We start from the raw sequence: 20,660 nt of genomic DNA on the forward strand, positions 1-20,660 counted from the left end.
ACTGGTTTTGTCTCCCCTCCAACCGTGGCTACGGAGGAGGGGGCTGCCTACAGTGTAGTGTTGACGTGGGCAGCCAAGGCATTGAGCCTTGAGCTCCGCGTCGCGGCCGTGAGGACTAACCTCCTCACTGAGGTCCTTAAGCCGCAGGCAAGCTCGGCTGAGCTTCTGCTGCCGTTTAATGAGGCCTTGTGTGACGTTCTTTTGGGCACTTGGTCCAAGCCCGCTACAGGTCAGCCTGTGGATAGGAACGTGGCCAGATGCTACCGCCCGGCTCTGGGCGACCCTTGCTTCTTGTCCACCCACCCCACCCCCAGGCCTCTACTTCCCAGACCGCATTCCCAACGGCTCCGCCCGATCGGGAATCCAAGCGGTATGAGCAATTCGGTAAGAAGGTGTTCTCGTCCATGAGTTTGAGACTGCAGTCAGTCAATACCGCATGCCTCTTGGGCCGCTACACCCACACTCTGTGGGACACGGTCCCGGACGTGCTGCCACAATGTCCGGAGGAGGCCCGGACTAAACTCGCCCAAGCCCTTGCGGAGGGTCGAGATGCAGCACGCTATTCCATCCGGTGTGGGCTGGATACCACGGACTCACTGGGCAGAGCGATGGCAACGACGGTGGCGGTTGGATGCCACGCCTGGTTGAGGACCGCCAACTTTTCGGCTGATGTCCAGGCCACCCTTCTGGACATGCCGTTTGATGGCTGTCGCCTCTTTGGCGACAAGGCAGACCATGCCCTTGAGCGTTTTAAGGACTCCAGGGCTACCGCCAAGTCCTTGGGCCTCTCGGCCCCATGCCATGCCTTTCGCTCCTTTCGTGGCCAAGGAAGGGGCGCTCCCACACGTGCTGCCAGCCACACACCGCAGGCTACTACACAGCGCGGTGGCGGCCGTGGAAACCGCTGTGGCTGCGGTCGGGGACAACGGCGAGGCCAGTCCACACCTTCCCCTGCAGCACCCGCCTCAAAACCCTCCTAGTCCGTGCTTTCAGGCCCATGTGACGCCAGTGGGGGCAGGGTTCGCCATCACCTCTTCCACTGGCGCACTGTCACGTCGGACATGTGGGTGCTGCAAATCGTCCGAAGGGGCTACTCCCTCCCCTTCGAGGCGACCCCTCTAGCCATGCCCCCGCAATACCACCGCGTGTCGGGGGATCACGTGCAACTTCTGCAAGAGGATGTTATGGCCCTCTTGGCCAAGGGGGCCATCGAGCGCGTTCTTGGGCCAGAAGTAGGGTGTGGTTGTTACTTCCACTACTTTCTAGTACCCAAGAAGGGTAAAGGGGGCCTACGCCCTATCTTGGACCTACGGAACGTCAACGGCTTCCTCCGGAATGAGAAGTTCAAGATGCTGACTTTGGCTCAGGTCTTAGCTGCCCTAGACCCAGGAGACTGGATGGTAGCGTTGGACTTACAGGACGCCTATTTCCACATCCCCGTTCTGCCGGCCCACCGGCGTTACCTGCGGTTCGCGGTAAGCCACGAGCACTTTCAGTTTACCGTGCTCTCCTTCGGTCTTACAAGCGCCCCATGGGTGTTCACGAAAGTGATGGCGGTGGTCGCAGCTCATCTGCGCAGGTTAGGGGTTTCAGTCTTCCCCTACCTCGACGACTGGTTGTTGAAGGCGGGCTCGCCCCAGACAGTCGTCAGCCACCTCCAGACAACGGCCGACCTCCTGCACCTGCTGGGGTTCTCCATCAATGTGCCGAAGTCACACCTGTGTCCCTCTCAGAAGCTCCTCTTCATCGGAGCAGTTCTAGACTTTGCGCAGTTTCGGGTTTATCCTCCCGAACAGCGGGTTCGGGATATTCAGGCTCTGATTCCGATCTTTCAGCCTTTATCCAGAGTCTCGGTCAGGTTGACGCTGCGGCTTTTGGGGCTGATGGCCTCCTGCATCCTTCTGGTGCATCACACCCGGTGGCGGATGCGGGCTCTGCAGTGGGACCTGAAGTTTCAGTGGGCCCAGCATCAAGGCAACTTGTCCGACCATGTCTTGATCTCGGAGAGCACTGCAAGACAGTTGCAGTGGTGGCTCACGGACCGCGAGTGGGTCAGCGGCAGATCCCTCTCCCTACCCCAACCGGAGCACGAAGTTGTGACAGACGCGTCCCTCCAGGGCTGGGGGGGCCACATGGGAGAGGCGGAGATCAGAGGCCTCTGGTCTCCGGCGGAGTCCCAGCTCCACATCAACCTTCTGGAGCTGCGGGCGATCCGACTTGCACTGAAGGCATTCCTCCCCTCTGTCCGGGGGAGTGTAGTGCAGGTGTTCACGGACAACACCACCGCCATGTGGTACTGCAACAAACAGGGCGCGGTGGGGTCGTGGACCCTCTGCCGGGAGGCTCTGCGCCTCTGGCAGTGGCTGGAACATCAGGGTGTGACCCTGGTGGTTCAACACCTGGCAGGTTCTCTAAACGCCAGGGCGGACGAACTCAGCCGTCGGTGCATGATGGATTACGAATGGCGTCTGAACTCGGACGTGGCGCAAGGCCTCTTTCAGCAGTGGGGAGAGCCTTGGTGAGATCTATTCACCACAGAGGAGAACGCGCAATGTCATCAGTTCTGCGCGTTGGAATTTCCAAGGCGGCACTCGCTCGGAGACGCTTTTCGTCGCGAGTGGGATTGCGGTCTATTGTACGCCTTTCCGCCTATTCCACTTCTGCCCAGAGTGCTGAAGAAGATCAGGCGCGACCGGGCCCAGATTATCCTTGTGGCTCCGGACTGGGCACGAAGATTTTGGTATCCAGAGCTACTCAGCATGTCTGTCGATCCCCCGATTCGTCTGCCTCTTCAGGAGGACCTTCTGTCGCAGCAGCAGGGGACGGTCCTCCACCCGAACCTGTCCAGTCTCCACCTCCAAGCTTGGAGATTGAGTGGCGACAGTTGAGGCCATTTGACTTGCCTCCTGAAGTCTGTGATATCATTCTAGCAGCCAGGCGTCCCTCCACAAAGTCGGTATACGCCTGCAAGTGGAACAGATTTGTGGCATGGTGCACAGCAAAGGCTGTGGATCCACTCTCTGCCCCCCTTTCTGAGGTTCTTCTCTTCCTTCTTTCTCTGGCCCAGCAGGAATCTGCTCTGGGCACTATCAAGGGCTACCTTTCTGCCCTTTCCGCCTTCCTAAGGCTACCTGATCAGCCATCTTTGTTCAAGTCCCCTATTGTAAATAGATTTTTGAAGGGCATCACACACATGTTTCCTCCTGTTCCTTTTGTGATGCCTCAGTGGGACTTGAACCTTGTACTTACTTATCTGATGTGCGCTCCCTTTGAGCCACTTCATAACTGTCCTCTCCGCCTTCTTACTCAGAAGACTGCTTTCCTGGTTGCCATCACCTCTGCCAGGAGAGTGAGTGAGCTCCAGGCTCTTTCTTCCAAACCTCCTTTCTTTTCTGTCCATCCAGACAAGGTTGTGTTGCGGACAATGCCCTATTTCCTGCCCAAGGTAGTCACAGCCTTCCACATCGGGCAGTCCATCACCTTGCCCACCTTCTTTCGCCTCCGCATCCCTCGAAAGAGGAAGAGAGGCTCCACCGTCTGGACCCAAAACACGCGCTCTCTTACTATCTGGATCGCACACGCCAGTTCCGGGTGGATGACCAACTCTTTGTTGGTTACGTGGGCGCTAAGAAAGGACGGGCGGTGCACAAGCGGACCATCTCTCGGTGGATCGTATTGTGCATCCAGGCGTGTTACTCCCTGGCTAAAAAAGAACCTCCTGTTGGGCTGAGGGCCCACTCCACTCGGGCCACGGCGACTACTACTGCCCTGGGCTGAGGAGTCCCCTTGCAGTACAAATTTCAGGCAGCTATGTGGGCCTCGCTGCACACGTTCGCGAGACACTACTGCCTGGACAGTCAAGTCCAGAGGGATGGCTTCTTTGGCCGTTCCGTCCTCCAGGACTTTCTGGTGTGATTATTGGTTCGCAGACCCACCACCGGGGTTGGTATTACTGGGGTATCTTTTCTAAGGTAAGGAATCTATCACTAACGTGTCTCTTTCAGATGCACAAGTTACTACTTGTGTAACGATATATCTGTAAGAGACATTAGTTAGTGATAGATTCCTTACCGACCCACCCATCCTCCCAGTTCTGCGAACCGATATCTAGGGTTAAGGTCATCCCCTTTCAGGGCCCTAGTTTCATGGCACCAGTGTTGGTTCTATCATGGCTCTGCGTATCTGGCGCGGAAAAGCTGTGTATCAGAACTGACGTCAGCTCACGAGGGCGGCGTCTAAGTACTCCGGCGACGTCATTCCGGTGCTAACGACGACGGACGCGGAGCCGCGGATGACGCCTACCGACGCGCAGGGGTATTGCTACGCAAAAGTTTCCGGATCCAGTCTGACGCCTGGGGATATTCTAAGGTAAGGAATCTATCACTAACTAATGTCTCTTACAGATACAAGTAGTAACTTGTGCATACATTCCACTAGCCAATAGCCACACATTCTGCCAGACAACAGCCACACATTCTACCTTTCCGCTAGCCGCCAGTCGACAGCCACGCTTCCCACCAGTCGACAGCCACGCTTCCAGTCAGTCGACAGCCACGCTTCCCGCCAGTCGACAGCCACGCTTCCCTCCAGCCAACCACCACGCTTCCCGCCAGCCGACACACAAGCTTCCCGCCAGCCGACACCCAAGCTTCCCCTACCCAACAGCCACGCTTCCCGCCAGCCAATAGCCGCACAATCACTACTACACACATACTGCCAGCTGTGGTTGGCTTAGTGCCTTGAACAGCCTGATTAGGTTCTGAGAGATTTTTCTTTCATGCACCTTCAGCGTACTAAATCCAATTCCTTCCAGTGTTTGGAAGTAAGTTGGGGGTGGCTGAGGATGCATTTTTGGCCCATTCCTCAGACAGTGTCAGCAAATCTGCTTTTAAAATGGGAGCTAAGCATTCTGGGACAGACTATACTAAGGGCCTGATTTAGATTTCATCGGACAGGGTTACTCCATCACAAAGGAGACCAATATCCCTTCTGCTGAATTACAGTGGATTAAATCCTATAGCACCTTTTATCCGTCATTTTTGTGATGGACTGTCCTATCTGCCAAAATCTAAATCAGACCCAAAATTCCCCTAAGAGCACTTCTGGAAAGAATGAGGACGTTAGGATTTGGTGGACAAGGGTAGTCAGTCAAAACATGACGCATGTTCTGTTGACCATTATGGCCAGTACACTCACCGAAATGCACTTGTAATGTGCTGAGCAGCACGTCTACCACTTTTTTTTATGGGAGATGAAGGTAGAATCAGACAAAAGTAAGACCAATGTGTGCTGCTTTGCTGCAGTTAGTAGATACATGGTGGCTCAAATCTAATTTAGAAATAAAAAGTCCTGGATTATAGTTCTTCTTTCAAAATTAGATGCACTAATTTCCAAGGCTACACAGACACTCATTTAATGGCTCAAAGAAGGTTATGTATCCTTGACCAGTCGTTTGGGGCAGTTACTAACTCCTAATCTACGAACTCAACTTTAGTCGGTGTCCCAGAACTTCACTTTTGTGTGGTACATAGTAAAGCAAGTTGACAAACACAGACCAGGCTGGATGGGCACTATGGACAATAATAACTACTCTCCTGCCTTTTTCGATGCCGATACAAACTCTACATCAGCGATATCAGCAACTCTTTTGTCCTGTTGCAGGAATCCAAAGTGCTGATCCTGAAGTTTTACAGCGTCATCCACAGCGGACGAAGTAAAGGCTACTGCTCCTACTGCAGTAAGGCTTTCAGTAATAGAAAACTAAAGTCCTGGAAGGACATCAGTCTCCCTGTGTTGGTCTGTCGATAGCCAACATTACGCATTGTATGTAGCCAACTGAATCAGTTAAGTAGCCATTGTTTTATGGCATATGCAAGTTTTCCGAGTCGCCTTATATGGTTGAAGAACTTGTTCCTTTTTATCTACTCCACCCATGAACTTGTAATCAGGTATGCAGGTGGGCTTGTGGACATCTGCCATCTGTCCCCAAAGCATGACTAGAGAAGTACTCACAACTTGAACTGTAGTGAGCACATATTCTTTCTGCCTGTCTGAGAACTTGACAGCGAGTAGTGTGTTGCAACGCAACACACTACTCTGCCCTTTTTGGAGCTTCCTGTAAACAAGCTCCTGAGGGAATCCTTTGCAGTGCTTTCTAATGGTGCTGCAAACCACAGTGCCAGCTTTGTACAGCTCACTAAACAGCTGGACTCCTGTATGGACGTTATCTACATAAAGATTATGACCTTTATGAAGGAGAGATTGGGCAAGCTCCCATATGAACTTCTCACTAACTCCTAACGGGGAAGGACAACCTACAGGATTTATTTTGGAGTCCTTCCCTGTGTATACTCTCAGGCTGTACACAACATGTACATCTTGATGCCGTAATGAGCTCTTTTACTAGGTATGTACTGCAGAAACAGCTGTCGCCCTTTGTATAAGATCAAGGACTCATCAACTGGTATATTCTTTCCAGTAATATAAATCTCTGGAAACTTGGCAGACAAATGTTCAATGACAGGTCTAATTTTGTATTATTTTTTTTGTTTTGTTTTTAGGTCTCGCCTGTCCATGCGCATCGAGCAAGCGAGACTATAGGGGCTCATCCAGACTTTATCTAACTTGCAAGGAATCGTGGCGATTCCTTGCAGTGCCCGTGACTTTTAAGCTCAATGCGCATGTGCATTGAGCTTAAAAGCGCGTGCACATGCCCCCAGCCGCCTGCCTTGCCTACTCTCTCTCACAGCCTCCCCCAGCTCCGCCCCCTCACTACTTGATTGCACGGCCGCTAGGCCGTGCCTCCCCTACTCTCCTCCCCCCTCCTCCTCTCCTCCCCTGCCTGCCTGCCGCTAGGCCGTGCCTCCCCTACTCTCCTCCCCCCTCCTCCTCCTACTGCCGTGTCGCACCTCTCCCCTCTCCGCCCCCTCCCCTGCCAGCCGTGTTACGGTGAAAGGCTTGTTTTTTTACTTAGCAAAGAGAAAGAATTCATGCACTGGGATTTTTGGGGGCGCACTTGTACAACTACCTGAAAAGCGAGCAGTGAAAACACGTTAACTCCGCGTGCTTTTGGAGCAGTATGAAAACTTAACTCGAAATACATTCTAAATGCCAGCAGTAGCCTTGCAACCCTAACCCCTCCCGCAAACATAGAGCTAGCAAGGAATCTACAATGGCAGAGTAAAAAGGGCCCAACCCGACCCGACTCAGCCGCTAGAAATAATAAAGAGCGAACATGAGATACATTGTGGAGCTGTAATACTGCAAGGACGTGAATGACCGCACGTAAACCCGGCGGCCATTTTGAATCTACAGCTACGTCAATTTCCTAGGGAAGCCGCCCGCAAGCCCCTCCCCTGCCCCAGTCACAAGCCCTGCACGCCTACTCCTCGTGTATCGGTTGCTGTTGTCGGCGATCTTCATGAGCCTTTCAGCCAATCGCACAGCAGTTCACGCCTGCTTCTCGTGAGCCAGCAGGGCCTTTTTGGCTTCCCATTGGCTGCGATACTCACACCGTCTCCCAGTGCACGGACCTAGTCGTCTCTCATTGGTTGTCTTCACTCTCACTGCTGTAGCATTTACGAATCACGCATGCCCCTCGTGCACAGTTTACCAGCTCCCCGACTTCACCATGTATTGTAAACAGCAAAACTTGGCACAGACTGTACATCCTTTGACTCCAAAAAATATTAATACGCAACCCAGCCTGTTAAAACTGGTTTGTTGAAATAAATGTGTTGATGATACTTAAGAGGCAACTCTGTTTTCGACCCATTTCTTAAGGTATTTTCCAGGACATACATAAACTACTCACCCAAATAAAATGTCAAGCTGTGTTTACATGGGAAGCTTTTTATTTTGCTCTAGGCTAACTTCAAAGTGTCAGCGTTTATAGGAAAGAGGAATGCAGTATACTTGCTCCAAAGAGCCTGCTTGTGCCTTTAAAAAAAAAAAAAAAACCTCACTCACCCTCAACCCCTCACCCTCACTCACCCTCACTCACCCTCACCCACCCTCAACCCCTCACCCTCAACCCCTCACCCTCACCCTCACTCACCCTCACTCACTCACCCTCACTCACCCTCACTCACTCACCCTCACTCACCCTCACTCACCCTCACTCACCCTCACTCACCCTCACTCACCCTCACCCACTCTCACCCTCACTCACACTCACCCTCACTCACACTCACCCTCACTCACCCTCACTCACCCTCACTCACCCTCAACCCCTCACCCTCACACAGTGCAATAGGTCTCGGAGCATTTGAGTTAGAGCTTTTAGAAATGTTTATGGCTTTTTTTTTTTAATTCTTTAGCATTGGCTACAGGAAACAAAAATGCTTAAGATTTACAAAAAAACCCATAAACAATTCTAAAAGCACTAACTCTAATGCTGCGAGACCTATTGCATTTCCAATGCTTGTTTGTTTATTGGCATTTGCAGTTCAATCAACAAACAGTTACATATATTGAAAGTGAGTATCTTTGTAACAGATCAAGGCATTTTCACATACCCTACACATATCGTATCCGTTTCCTTTCCACCCACCTTTCCCACATTCTCAATATATGCGGTTTACACCCACTGTATGAAGACAATGAATAGCAAGAGTTCCATTCCCCATGTCAGATTATTGTGTGTGATGCGAAGGTCCGGTGTCAGTTTTTCAGAAAGGCCAGGGACATTGGACTCTTCATTGCCCAGGGGATGTAGCAGCATGTGGGACTTTAAGGACTCTCATATGTCTTTAGGTCTGGAGGACATTGGGAAGAGCTCTGAGTATGTGGACATGTGTTCCTACCGGTATATTAAATAATTTAGCCAGTCTTTAAATTTGGGAGCCCCTCCCACGTCCCCATCTGCATGCCACCCTTTGTTTGGCTAGTAATAGCCCCATGGAGACAAATCATCTAACAGATACCTTTACAGTGTCCGTGTATCCTAGTAGCACTGTAGGGCATTAGTTGAATCTGTGTATCCATTATTTGGAACAGAGTTTCTGCTACCTTGTTCCAGTAATTAAATACCGAGCCACACGACCACTCTAGGTGGAGGAAGTTCACCCATCCTCCTCTCACCTGTCACAATTGTCTGATCTCCACAGGCGAAATCGGTGTAGCCTCACTGGGGTGTAGTACATACGGTGTAAAAACTTATAGTGGATAATATGTAACCGACTACTGGCAGTTATCTTCCCTGTCCAATGTTAGCAATAGTACCATTGCTTGTTGTCGAGGGTTGCTCCCAGCTCAGCCTCTCATCCTGACTGTGACTCACCCGCCGCCTCAGCTTGGTCTGCTTGGGTATTGCGATGTAGTCGCGAGACATTGTGCGAAGGGGCAGTAGCCTACATCAGCGTGTGCAAGGGGACTAGGGCGGGAGGTTCTTTCAGGAAATCTGGAGTGGCGGACTTGACAGTGTGTCTCAACCTAATGTACAAGAATGTCTCTATGGGGTGGGGGTGTTTTCCCCCAAAAAATATTCTCTGCACCGAAAACTACAGTCCGTATATAAGTCTCTCCAGGTATGCATGTTGGAGCTGTGCAGCATTCATCGGCATACCACCTCTTGTGTTACAAGGAGTAGAGCGTGATAGGCAAGTGGCAGAAGAGAGAAGTAAATCATGGGTGCATGCTGCGGTTTCACTAGGCCTCGCCAGGCCGCACTGCTGCAGGCAACCACAGAAGCATCTGATTTTGACCCATGCGATTGCGTTCCTAGGAAAGCCGTTATTGGGACTGATGCCATATATCCCTGTTCTACCGCCAAATAGGGCATGTAGAGAGGGGGTGAAACCAATATGCCGGAATGTGCCCTTGAGCACATAAATAATATAATTCCAAATCTGGAGATTCAAACCCTCCCTTCGAGAAGGGCTATACTGGTATGTCCCAACAAAGCTTTGGTTGCTTTGCCCGCAAGCTAATCGGATTAACTGCGTTTTCATAGTTTTCAAAAACTGGCGGCCAAGGGAATAGGAAATATTAATTAAGGGATAGAACAGCTTCGGAACTATTATCATCTTCATCAATGATATGCGATCCACCATGGACATCTGCTGTGCAAGCTGAAGAACCTTTATTTGAGACCTTCCCTTTTACCTTTCCCTGATTACTCCTTCAGTTGGCTGATGACAGTTGGAGGCTACCCTGCAGTGAAAACCATCACTCCACACAATGATACTTGAAAGCCACCCTAAACTGGTTCTACAATTTGACAGTGGACCCTCATCTCCTGTATGCCAGTTGTGAATAAAAGTGGTACCTACATGCTGCTCCAGCTTTCAAAGGTCAAGGAAGAGAGTACTTGGCAGAGTACTCCCGGGGCTGCTGTGCGACCAGGGCTGCTATCTACCTGACAGTCAGTCTCCCACATGTATGGGGACATCACCTGAGATCTAAAACTCTTGGTGGAGGAGATGTATTCCTGCTCTAGAGTACCTAGAAGCCTGTCTGCCTGCTTAGAGAGGGAAGGAGCCTGCAAACCTTGCAGGAGGAGTGTATGTCTAGGAAAGAACAAGGTACAGTGGTCCCGGGTTCTGTGGGGCACCCAGAAAAGAGGACTGCTAGAGAATGATCTGTTTCACCTGATCGTTTGCAGGCCTACGGAATATGCATGCTAGTTCCTGGACGGAACCCTGTCTCTGTGACTGGGGCTGTGATTGCGTGTTGTGATCAGCCTATGAGTGGTAGAAACTGGCAATTCAAAAACAGCCTTTATGTGGCAATGCCTGCTCAAATTGTGTTTGGTCTGTGCATGGCCGCAACTGCCAGGTTTAAGATAGGCCTGGTCTTGGCCACAACTACTCCAAGGGAGATTGGCCTGTGCATGGCTGCATCTGCCAAGGCGATCAGCCGATGTGGAGGCAAAGTAGTTCCTGCCCAGATCAGGGCTCTAGCAACGAAATTCGGATCTGCGTGGGCGTGGAGCGCTGCATCTGCCCACAGTATCGTCACCCCAATTGGAGAAAAGGAAGTACCTGATGACCTTGGTGTGGATATAGCCCAAGCTCTAACAGCCAGAGACAACTATGGTCAGTCCATTCGGAACTGTGCCAAACCAGGACTGCTGTCTCCTGGTCCTGAAAGGCCTTGCGTGGGGGCTGTGCCTTATACGGCCCCAGGGCCCAAGGTAGAAGAGAAGAAGAGTTGGTGGCCGACACATCCTTACTTAAGCAGAGTATGTGGACGTGCTTGAAGACTCGAGTAGGCAAGGCTGACCTGTGAGTACTGATTTCACTTGAGTGTGGCAAGACACCGAACTGAGACTATATGCACATATATTTGGAGGTGACTGATCTGAACCTGAGATAGTCCCGCTATTAATGTACTCCCCACATAAACCACGGGTTGCAGCACTTACCCGAATAGCACCCAGAAACACAACATTGTTTTCCGTTTCTGGTTGTGGGTAGTGTAGAATTCTAGTGTGTGATAAAGTACTTCCTTTTTTGTACAGAAAAGCACTGAGCTAGACATTCGCTTACTGAATTGTCGATTGATTTTTGAACTTTGAGCCCAAGCACCCCCCACTCACTAGAAGAGAAGTCTGTTACTGCTTCCCACTGTTGGTACAGAGACAAGTGCAGAAGGTGTTGAACTTGGCCCAGTTTGCAGAGTCATAGTAGGACCCAAAGACAACAAAAGCAGACAATGTCAACCCTTACGACTTAGGCTCAGTAGCCCCTGGGCCCTCTGAAGGGGTCAGACAGCCACTTATGTCCCGGATTCGGACACTATTGTTTTGGAAACTATACTTGTAATGCTTCAGCTTATAGCAGACGTACATATTCCATGGGACCACTCTCTACTCTTAAAAATGTTTTTGTCAATATGAGATTAATGTTTTGCAACAGGAATTCAGTCACAAAATTTTAATACATACTAATCCAACTCGGTATTTGGAAGAAATGCCCTAAACACGCCCTTTGCAAATACAGAATCTGTATTTGGTCACAAACCAAAATTGTGTTACCGACTTGCAATTTAGTTTTGTACATGAGAAAAGAGGTTTTTGCTGTCACAAATGACCAGATTCTGCGAATCAGACCGTTTGCGATCACAAAAAGACTTTGTACATCTGGGTCTAGATGATACTTTGGGAGGACCTTGGGGGAGCAGTCACTTAACCGCTGCCTTCTGTCTCCCCCCTCCGCTAAAAGGCTACCCAATCCGATTTTCAAAGGGGAAGCTGTCACACAGGCACAACTCGGGTGTTGGCAACTCATGAAAGGGCTGCGTAGATCATCGATAAATGAAATTGCAAATCCGAATTAGGAGAGGACGCCCCGTTCACGCCTGCACCTAAATGTGATACGAAATGAGCCACAGAACACTCTGTGTGTCGGAAAGGCATTGCAAAAGGGACTTACTTATTAGTAAATAGGCCTTTTGCTGCCTCAAACCCAGTGATTTTGTGAATTGTGCAGTTTGTAACCATGAATGGTCTTTGTACATCAGGCCCTCAGACCTTTTGTATGTGAGATAACCCCTGCATGCATTGTTGAATGTTTCATGGTCTGACATGTTTATTATCACTGTATTTTGAAAATGCTAACATAAAACATGCTAAAAAGGAAATAAATTGCTGGGTGTCCATGTGCCCAGTTTTGTTGTTGCTCCATAGTTTTGCACTTGTGTGTAGAAATTCACATAATAATAAAATGTTTGAGTGGCAACGATCAAAAATGGCTCCGTGTACTCTGGTTATTTACATCAAATATGTATTATTTGCAAGATAGATAAGCATTTAAATAAATACAAGTATGCTAACTCTCCAAAAATTGTTTGCTTTGTTGCAGGCCATGGATCAAACCTCTCTGAAAAACAGCGACGTTCTAATTCTGACAGGGCTCACTCAGATTCCGACGGCGAATCCTGATGGCATGGTGGGAGAGTTCTGCAGTAACCTGGGTAAGTTGAGATGCGCTCTCCGCCATTGATCTGTGGAATTCTCCATTAACAGGGCCCAGCAAATCAGCAATTTGCAGCTTTTGTTCATGATTTAATCTTTATATGTACTACAACTCAGTTTTAGTTTTTTCAATTTTTGAAATTGGTCAGCTAATCAAACACTCAATATTTATTTGCGTTAACAGAACAAATGTCAGGATTCTTAAATCGAAAATTTGGCCAGAGACACATTAATTCCAGAACATTTATACAATTTAATATCGTAACAAAATCATCCATGAAGCACTCCAAAACATATCAATTCTGAGTGCTCGTCGTGCGTAACGTGCTAACATTATAAAGATATAATTTAACTTGCAGGCGTGTGGAATACATTCAGCCACATAAACAAGTATGATTGAGGAGTTTAAAGGTTGGTCCCAATCCTACATGATCATAATCGTCCCTCAACCCTTTTTACCTTTAATCCTACTTCCCACCTCTATAAAGTATTAAGATCCAGTAAAGGGGGTAGTAGAACTAATGACGCAAGCAGCTGTTGTAAAAAGAACACGTTGGAAAAACCAGGAGCACCAACACTGTCAAGTTCTTATATGGAGCATGATCAACCTTTTAGTGACGTGCAGTGCACCTCCTCATGCCTCCCCACACTACATACACACACAGCCTAAGTTCTATTGACTGAATGCAGACCTTATGCTTCTGGGGAACAATTCCATGTACTGAAGTCGTGACAAAAGCTCTACAAATCTGTAACCAAAACTACGAATACAGAGAACTACATCTGGATGATGCTTAGCAATTTATTTTGGAAGCAACTGCCATTGAGTGATATACTGGGGACCACCCCAAAAGGAAATTTGTCATGTACTAGATGTAAGCTAGTAACTTTTTCAAGAGTCCCTGAACTAAGATGTTTTTATTTTGAAGCAGAACCACTTTGTGTATATTTATATATGTATAGTTTAACATTAGCCTTGTGTGTCGTCTATGACTCATGGCTGCTGAATGAATCACCTAACAAACCATTCAACATAGGCAGTGTCCACAGCACCATTGCATAATAATAACTATAGAAAAATGGAAGATCCATATTCTATCTTTATGGATTTTGTGAGATTTTCCATTCCTATCAGAGAACAATTCCCATCATAAATCATTTCTTTCTGTCACTTTCTCTCTTTGTCTCATTTCTTTCTTTTCTTTTCCTTTCCGATTTCCTTCCTTTCCTTGTCTTTCTTCTTAGATTTTTAAAGCAATCTCTTCATGGATTACTGTTTGTTTAATTTTTGCCTGACATGTGGAGCTGCTGAGATATATCGATTTCTTTAGAGCTATGACATCTGCATGTACGTACTCCTACTTAAGGGTGCAATGTATGTGTTAAAATAATAATGTTTTGAATTACTTATTATGATCACCCTTAAAGAAGAACTCTGTAATTGAACTTATACAGCGCTTACTACCCCTGACGAGGCGTTAAAGCGCCCTCGTGTCTGGATTGCACAAACATCCACCAATACCTGTCTTTTGGGATCAATTATCAGAATGACTCCGTATTCTCTAGTGCTGTGAAGTGCAATGGTAATAACAAGTTCGAAATAAACAAACCTGCCCTATTGATAACCAATGATGGTCATTCAAGATTGCTCTAACAATACTATTTAAGTCGATGGATATGTAGTCCTGTAATCCGGTAGCTACACTGGATGTCTTCTAAACCAGAATAAAACTGACGCAAGGAGACTCCAATGTTTAGAACCATTGACACTTATTTGGATAATTGTTTCCATGTGAGTACGGGCTCAGATATCAAATCAAATCAAATCAAAATATCTTTATTTCGGTTAAAACAAGAACCATAAAAGATGTACATACAATTAAGAAACAATGAGGTCGCATGAATCAATTTCCATTACCGTACCCATACTTCCATAATTCATTATTGTCAATTGAAGATCAATCAGGGGCAATTGCGATTTTAAAACAATAAATACAATAGCAAATTTAAAAGCATATTCCAATCAATGGAAAGAAAAGTGCAACCAATACATTACAAATGATATTTCATTAAACAGGGATTTAATATCGGTGGTATTGGTACTTTTCCCCAATAAGAAAAATAACCATTTAAAAGTTTTGGGCAGTACTGACACAAACTCAAAGCTCCCCGTCCCATCCCCAGCATTGTCTATCATTAAAACTTAAACCCCCTTCTAATTCTTACTATCTCCACGGAGAAGAGATATCTGCTTACACTGAAGACAATGGATTGGGTTGTTTCAGTTCTTAAAATTCTTTCCGCCTCACTGAACTGTCTAAAACCCAAGAGGCGGCAAATAGGTTTTATCCACTTTTTACTCAGATGTGTGTAAGCAGAGCAAAAGAATAATACATGCGCCTCGTCTTCTTTGGCGCCGATACTACACAATTCGCATTTAACCAAGTCGTCCTTTCTGACATTATCATCATCATCATTGCACTCCCATTTTGTAGAATTTAGTTTAACTTGTAGTATGCCATAAAGAAATTTTAAATACAGTGTTTTGGCTAGAGTTGGTAAGATCTCATCCATAAAGGATTCGAATCTGCTCAGATATGGACTTGAGCGATGATTCCTCAGCAGTAGGTATCACTCACATTCATGGGACGAGGAAAATGTGGAAGGTTTTTCGAAATGAGAGAGAATTTTTCAGAATGACAGGGGAGTACCGGGCCATAGATAAACTAGCACCTAATTGCGAATAACTACAAATGCTTGTTGTTCTTTACTGTCCATCTTCCCTTTCAGTGGTTTCCACGTGATCGTGTTTCTATTCGAAACACTACTACGGCTGCTAAACAAATTAATCAACTAAATGAGGAATTAATTGAGCGATACTGCGTTCAGCGGGGAGGAAACAACCCAAGTTGAAAACCAGGGGGGAGGGCGCAGGTGGACTGATGGAAGGAATGCTTACCCTAAGGCTTATAGTCCACTATGTTGAAGTGTATTATATATCCCTCATTGTTAACTATTCTATCGCCACCAAGCCTTCTGAGGTTGGCACCAGCAACATAACGGTTGTGCACAAAATACCTAGGAACTATTGTATGCTGTAATGTTGGTTATTTTAATCATAAAAAATTGAAAAAGAAAGTTAGAAAAAGGAGTTGGGAGCACTCTACTGCTAAGACTTGCTGCCTATGTACACTAATGATGATGATAATTTGGTGGATGCTTCATTCTAAGCCTCAAATCTGAAAATAAATATTCCATGACTATTCTGTGATACATAACAGTCAACCCTATTTTTGTTCTTTATGGATAAGTGTAACATATTTTGTGCTTTTCAATACGGCTCTCCTTTACTCTGTTAATTTATAAAATCCAAGACCTCCAAAGCACTGAACCTAATTTTCTCATATGCCGCAATAATCTTCTAAAATCTCTTTCACAAGACTTAATAAATCAACCCAAGCTCATGTCTATCAGGAATTTATTAAGACCCCACTCTTTTCCTAACAACCTCAAAGACCATGTTTCCAGTTGAACCCAGAGCTTACTCAATGATTTAACTATTACAATTGTGTTTCAGCTTTACTGTGGTTATCCCTATATTGTTATATTACTTGACTGTAAAGTATAATGATAATGTATGGTGCAGCAGTGCTGTTAAGTAAATACATAAAAAAAATATTTGTTCATGCACCATCAGCTTTAATGTACCACCTTCACACTTCAACATAATATTTATTGGCATAAATGCACTACAGCATCACAATAAATAAACATAATATAATGTGATGAATGTAAAAGGCAAATGCTTTACATTTGCACAGATTATACATAAGCCTTTACTATAGGTATTTCAAGCTTCACAGTAGTAGTGATAGATAGATCTTCTTGTTACAAAGGAAATAATCCTGGGTTTACAAATTATACTGGAAAGGTGACAAAATCAGCAGATTTAGAGCTGAATCAATGACCCAAAGATGATGGAAAGTATAGAGATGTTGGGAGATGTTGCGAGAAAAGAAGGGATTCCAATTCTTTCCTAGGGGAAAATAAGAGTTGATTTAAATGTTGGTGCATAAAATGAGGTTGCCTGTCTTCATGTCTTCTCTTTCCTTGCCCGGAAAACTAGCTTTGGTATGGGTACCATTCCATTCACTTTCATTGAGATATAAAATGGATGTTTAACCACGTTTCCGTTAGCTTTTTAGAAGTGAAGTAATTTGTCTTTACTCCTGCCACATCTTTAAAGTTCTAATGTTCCGCCATGAAGCCATAAAATATACAAGCATTTGCTCAGCCAACATGTCGGGCGCTGGCTGCCAGACTTTTGGCTCTAACAATGATAGTTTTGTCAAGGTTTTTGGAACAACTTTGTTGGGGGAGCATTGTCTTAAAGGGCGCACATTGAATAGGCATCCCCGGTACTAAAGGGAACTACTTTGTTTGGAATGTGCTCCTTGTGAAAGAGCATCATGCATTTAGTCAGAAGTTGGCTGACCCATTGCCCCATGCTGTAGGGAGGTAAGAAAACAGCGAATGACACAACAGACCAATGGATGAAGAGGGCTGGCTGAAAGAAGAACCCTGTAAGTAAGTATATCATACGTATAATTATGGTAAAAACCAAAAGCTCATGATTAATGCCAGACCTAAAAAGCAGTCTCACCAGCCGTTAAGGAATAAAACACAAGGGAATACTGTTGTCACTGCCCCTTATTTCATTATAACATGAGTTATGCCGAATTTTGATGCTGTTGCTCTCTGCTTTGTACACCATTTCAAATTTGTCATTGATGATCTGTAAGCATTGTGGAATTAACTTCCTTCCTTTTTCTGCAGCCATGACCGTGCGGAATGGGGGCAACGTGTTGGTCCCGTGTTTCCCCTCCGGTGTGATCTACGATCTTCTGGAGTGCCTGTATCAGTACATTGACTCCGCCGGGCTCTCCAACGTGCCCTTCTACTTCATCTCACCGGTGGCCAACAGCTCTCTTGAATTCTCCCAGATCTTTGCTGAATGGTATGTTCTGTACAACTTGTGGTTTATCGCACATGCACGTGGGGATAGTCGCAGGTATATGTATCCTGTATGAAATGCTGATATTGTCTTATCCAGTCAGAAAGCTTGGAATGCCAGTATCATCGGTTGTGTATATGGATACTAAATTCAGTAGAAGTATGGAGCAGGTTCAAGCAGCAGATCTGGGCAGGTGGCATGTTTGCTTGTACTAGGTGTGATTGGTGAAGCTGGTTTTAATAATCTTATTTCTCACATACAGCAGAATGTTAATATAAGTAATATATGTTAACTCCCCTCAGCTTACACACCTTCAGCGTGGGCACAGGACTGCTGAGTAAGAACTTTAGAAGTGATAACATCCTCAGCATATGGCATTGACATCTGTTAATTGAGTCAATAACCCCTATGTACTTAACAAATGGCTAGGTCTCCCCTTACAGGTTTTGAAAGGTGATAACAATATACAATTATTTAGTTGTCTTCAGTTATACATTTAGAGTCCTTAAAGGCAGGTTTGGCCATGTTAGAAAAAACACAGAGGTTAGCGCTTATGTATTCCATGTGTCTGTGTTTTTTTTTTATACTTTGTGCAGTCTCTTTTCTTATTTATCATATCTATTATTCTAGCAAAATGAATTTTATGAGGAAGCGTATTTTGCATGGCTTGAATTTCCAAAGGTATGCATATAACTAGAGCAAAAGGTGTTAGAGCTAGAAAAGCCAGGAGAACAGAGGAAAAAGAAGAATAAATAACTATAAGTACGATTGCAGATGAGGCAGGGCCTAAGAAGGCCTGAGAAGTTCAGATTTGCACATCTTATGGCGTTTAGAAGTTGTTATGAAATAGTGAAAAAGCAGTTCAAGAAAAGATGTTGCGAGGGTGCTGGAAACGAAGAAATGAAATGAAGATCTGTATGTATAAATGTACAACTTGGGGGGAAAAAGAGATAATTCGGTTTAGTAGAGGTGGGTGCAATATCTAGTGACTATGGAGAGATGCCTGTGTCATGGAGTATTAAAGAGAAAGAGTCGGAAGGGATGAATCAGCCTAGGTTATCTATCCCAAGCCAGACATAGAAGTCCCACATAAATAGAACAGCAGTTTCTTCGTCTGAACAGAAATGTCATCAGTTACGAATCAGTGTAATTCACCGACTATAGAGAAATAAAATAATGGAAAACCAGACCACATACATTAAAATAATGAAATAATCTTTGAAAAACAAAAATACCCCAACCAGCATTAAAACAATATCAGCAGACAAAAGAATGCTAAAAATTGATTTAGGAATGGACAAGGCATGCCTGTGTTGCAGATCAGCGCTTCTAAACGACAACATAAACATTTCAGAAGGGCAGACTGCTAGGTACGGTATGTTCTGCATGGTGCCTTGGCTGGCAGTCTGCATTTCTTTATCCCAAGAACAGGTTACTGAGGGACTTTATTCCGTGGTAGAGAACTGGAGAACCAAGTAATGAGGCTACAGTGGGCCCCACTAGATTTTACAATTTTTTATTCTGAACCGCAACCGATGTCGACTATGACCTGGTCCACGATGTTACCAACCAGCAGATTGCTAGGAAGCTTCTCCCCAGTACTTGTGGAGCAAAAGTACTCATTGTGCGGCTGACTCCTACACATGCGGAGTTGTCACCCAGTGGCGTAACAAAACGTTAGAGGTCCTCCCCACCCCCCGACCCAGTGAGGAGCTCTCATGCCGGGGGCCTGCCACCCGTGCACAGTGCCAGAGGGGGCTTGCTGGAGCTCGGCCCCCATACTGTGGGGGCTAATGTTCCGCCACTGGTCACACATAGTGATTGTGTTTGGAATGTACTTGTAGGACCTGGGGCTAAGTCACACTGATATTTGGAAAATGTTGAAACGGGGCACCTCCAGGTGTCAAGGACTGAGACAGCACTGGTGCAGTTTGATCCCACTAGGAGGGGGTCTATTCCCAAGAGCTGGCTACATTTATTTTTTTTACCAAGTATAACAGTCAAAGCTAGTGACGAATGCCTGATCTTCACACTTGAGAACTTTTGTTTTAACATATGTATTGCAACCTAACCCTGTCATCCTGTCACTATGAAGGGAAAATGAAACGCATATCATTGTAGCCCGCTGCAGGGTGCTATACCAGTCGTTACTGCTCTAATTCTGGGTTAGAGACTAGAGCCGCAGCCCTATAAAAGGAAAGAGCAATAAGGGCCATACAAGTATTTGAACAACAGAAATCAAAACCTAAGCTCCATTCCAACCATTTTCAGCTTCTTCCAGGCCATTGTCATTAAGAAAACTCCCAACATTCTAAAATAATGTTTGCATCTCTCTTCCTCCTACAGTTTCCCTTATTCCTTAACCGCTACCGCGGTTTCCCGCTGTACGCGGGAATTTCAAAAATGGCTTGATCGTGACAAAGCCAGCTCGTCATCCGCGCACCGCAGGTAACGTTGATGACGAGCTGGCTTTGTCATCAGCACCGAAGGGGTTAAGTACTTCTGTCTTTCCCTTACAGCAGAATAAGGGGATTGTGATGGGTTACACACTTACTGTGTTGGTCCCACATTCAGTTGAGATTTTGCCGACTTGTGCACAAACTCAGCACATGACAAACAGCCTTCTTACAAAGTATGAACTTTAAATCCTGGAACACTGCTGTCAATTGCCAACAATGATGAAGACAATGAAGACCCACGATTACATTGATTTAACAGAATGTTGTACCA

The 20,660-nt window shown here is 46.2% G+C and overlaps 1 protein-coding gene across 1 annotated transcript in view; it reads left to right on the forward strand.

Moving 5' to 3' along the window:
• INTS9 (integrator complex subunit 9) overlaps window positions 1–20,660 on the forward strand; it is a 393,694-nt gene that overhangs the window by 265,205 nt on the left and 107,829 nt on the right. Inside the window, exons 9-10 of the mRNA XM_078649901.1 lie at window positions 12,804–12,915; window positions 17,753–17,933. Of these exons, the coding sequence (XP_078506027.1) occupies window positions 12,804–12,915; window positions 17,753–17,933 (293 nt within the window). The remainder of the gene's footprint in view (window positions 1–12,803; window positions 12,916–17,752; window positions 17,934–20,660) is intronic.

The sequence above is a fragment of the Lissotriton helveticus genome, chromosome 6, assembly GCF_964261635.1.
Source record: "Lissotriton helveticus chromosome 6, aLisHel1.1, whole genome shotgun sequence".
In the NCBI taxonomy this organism is placed as follows: domain Eukaryota; kingdom Metazoa; phylum Chordata; class Amphibia; order Caudata; family Salamandridae; genus Lissotriton; species Lissotriton helveticus.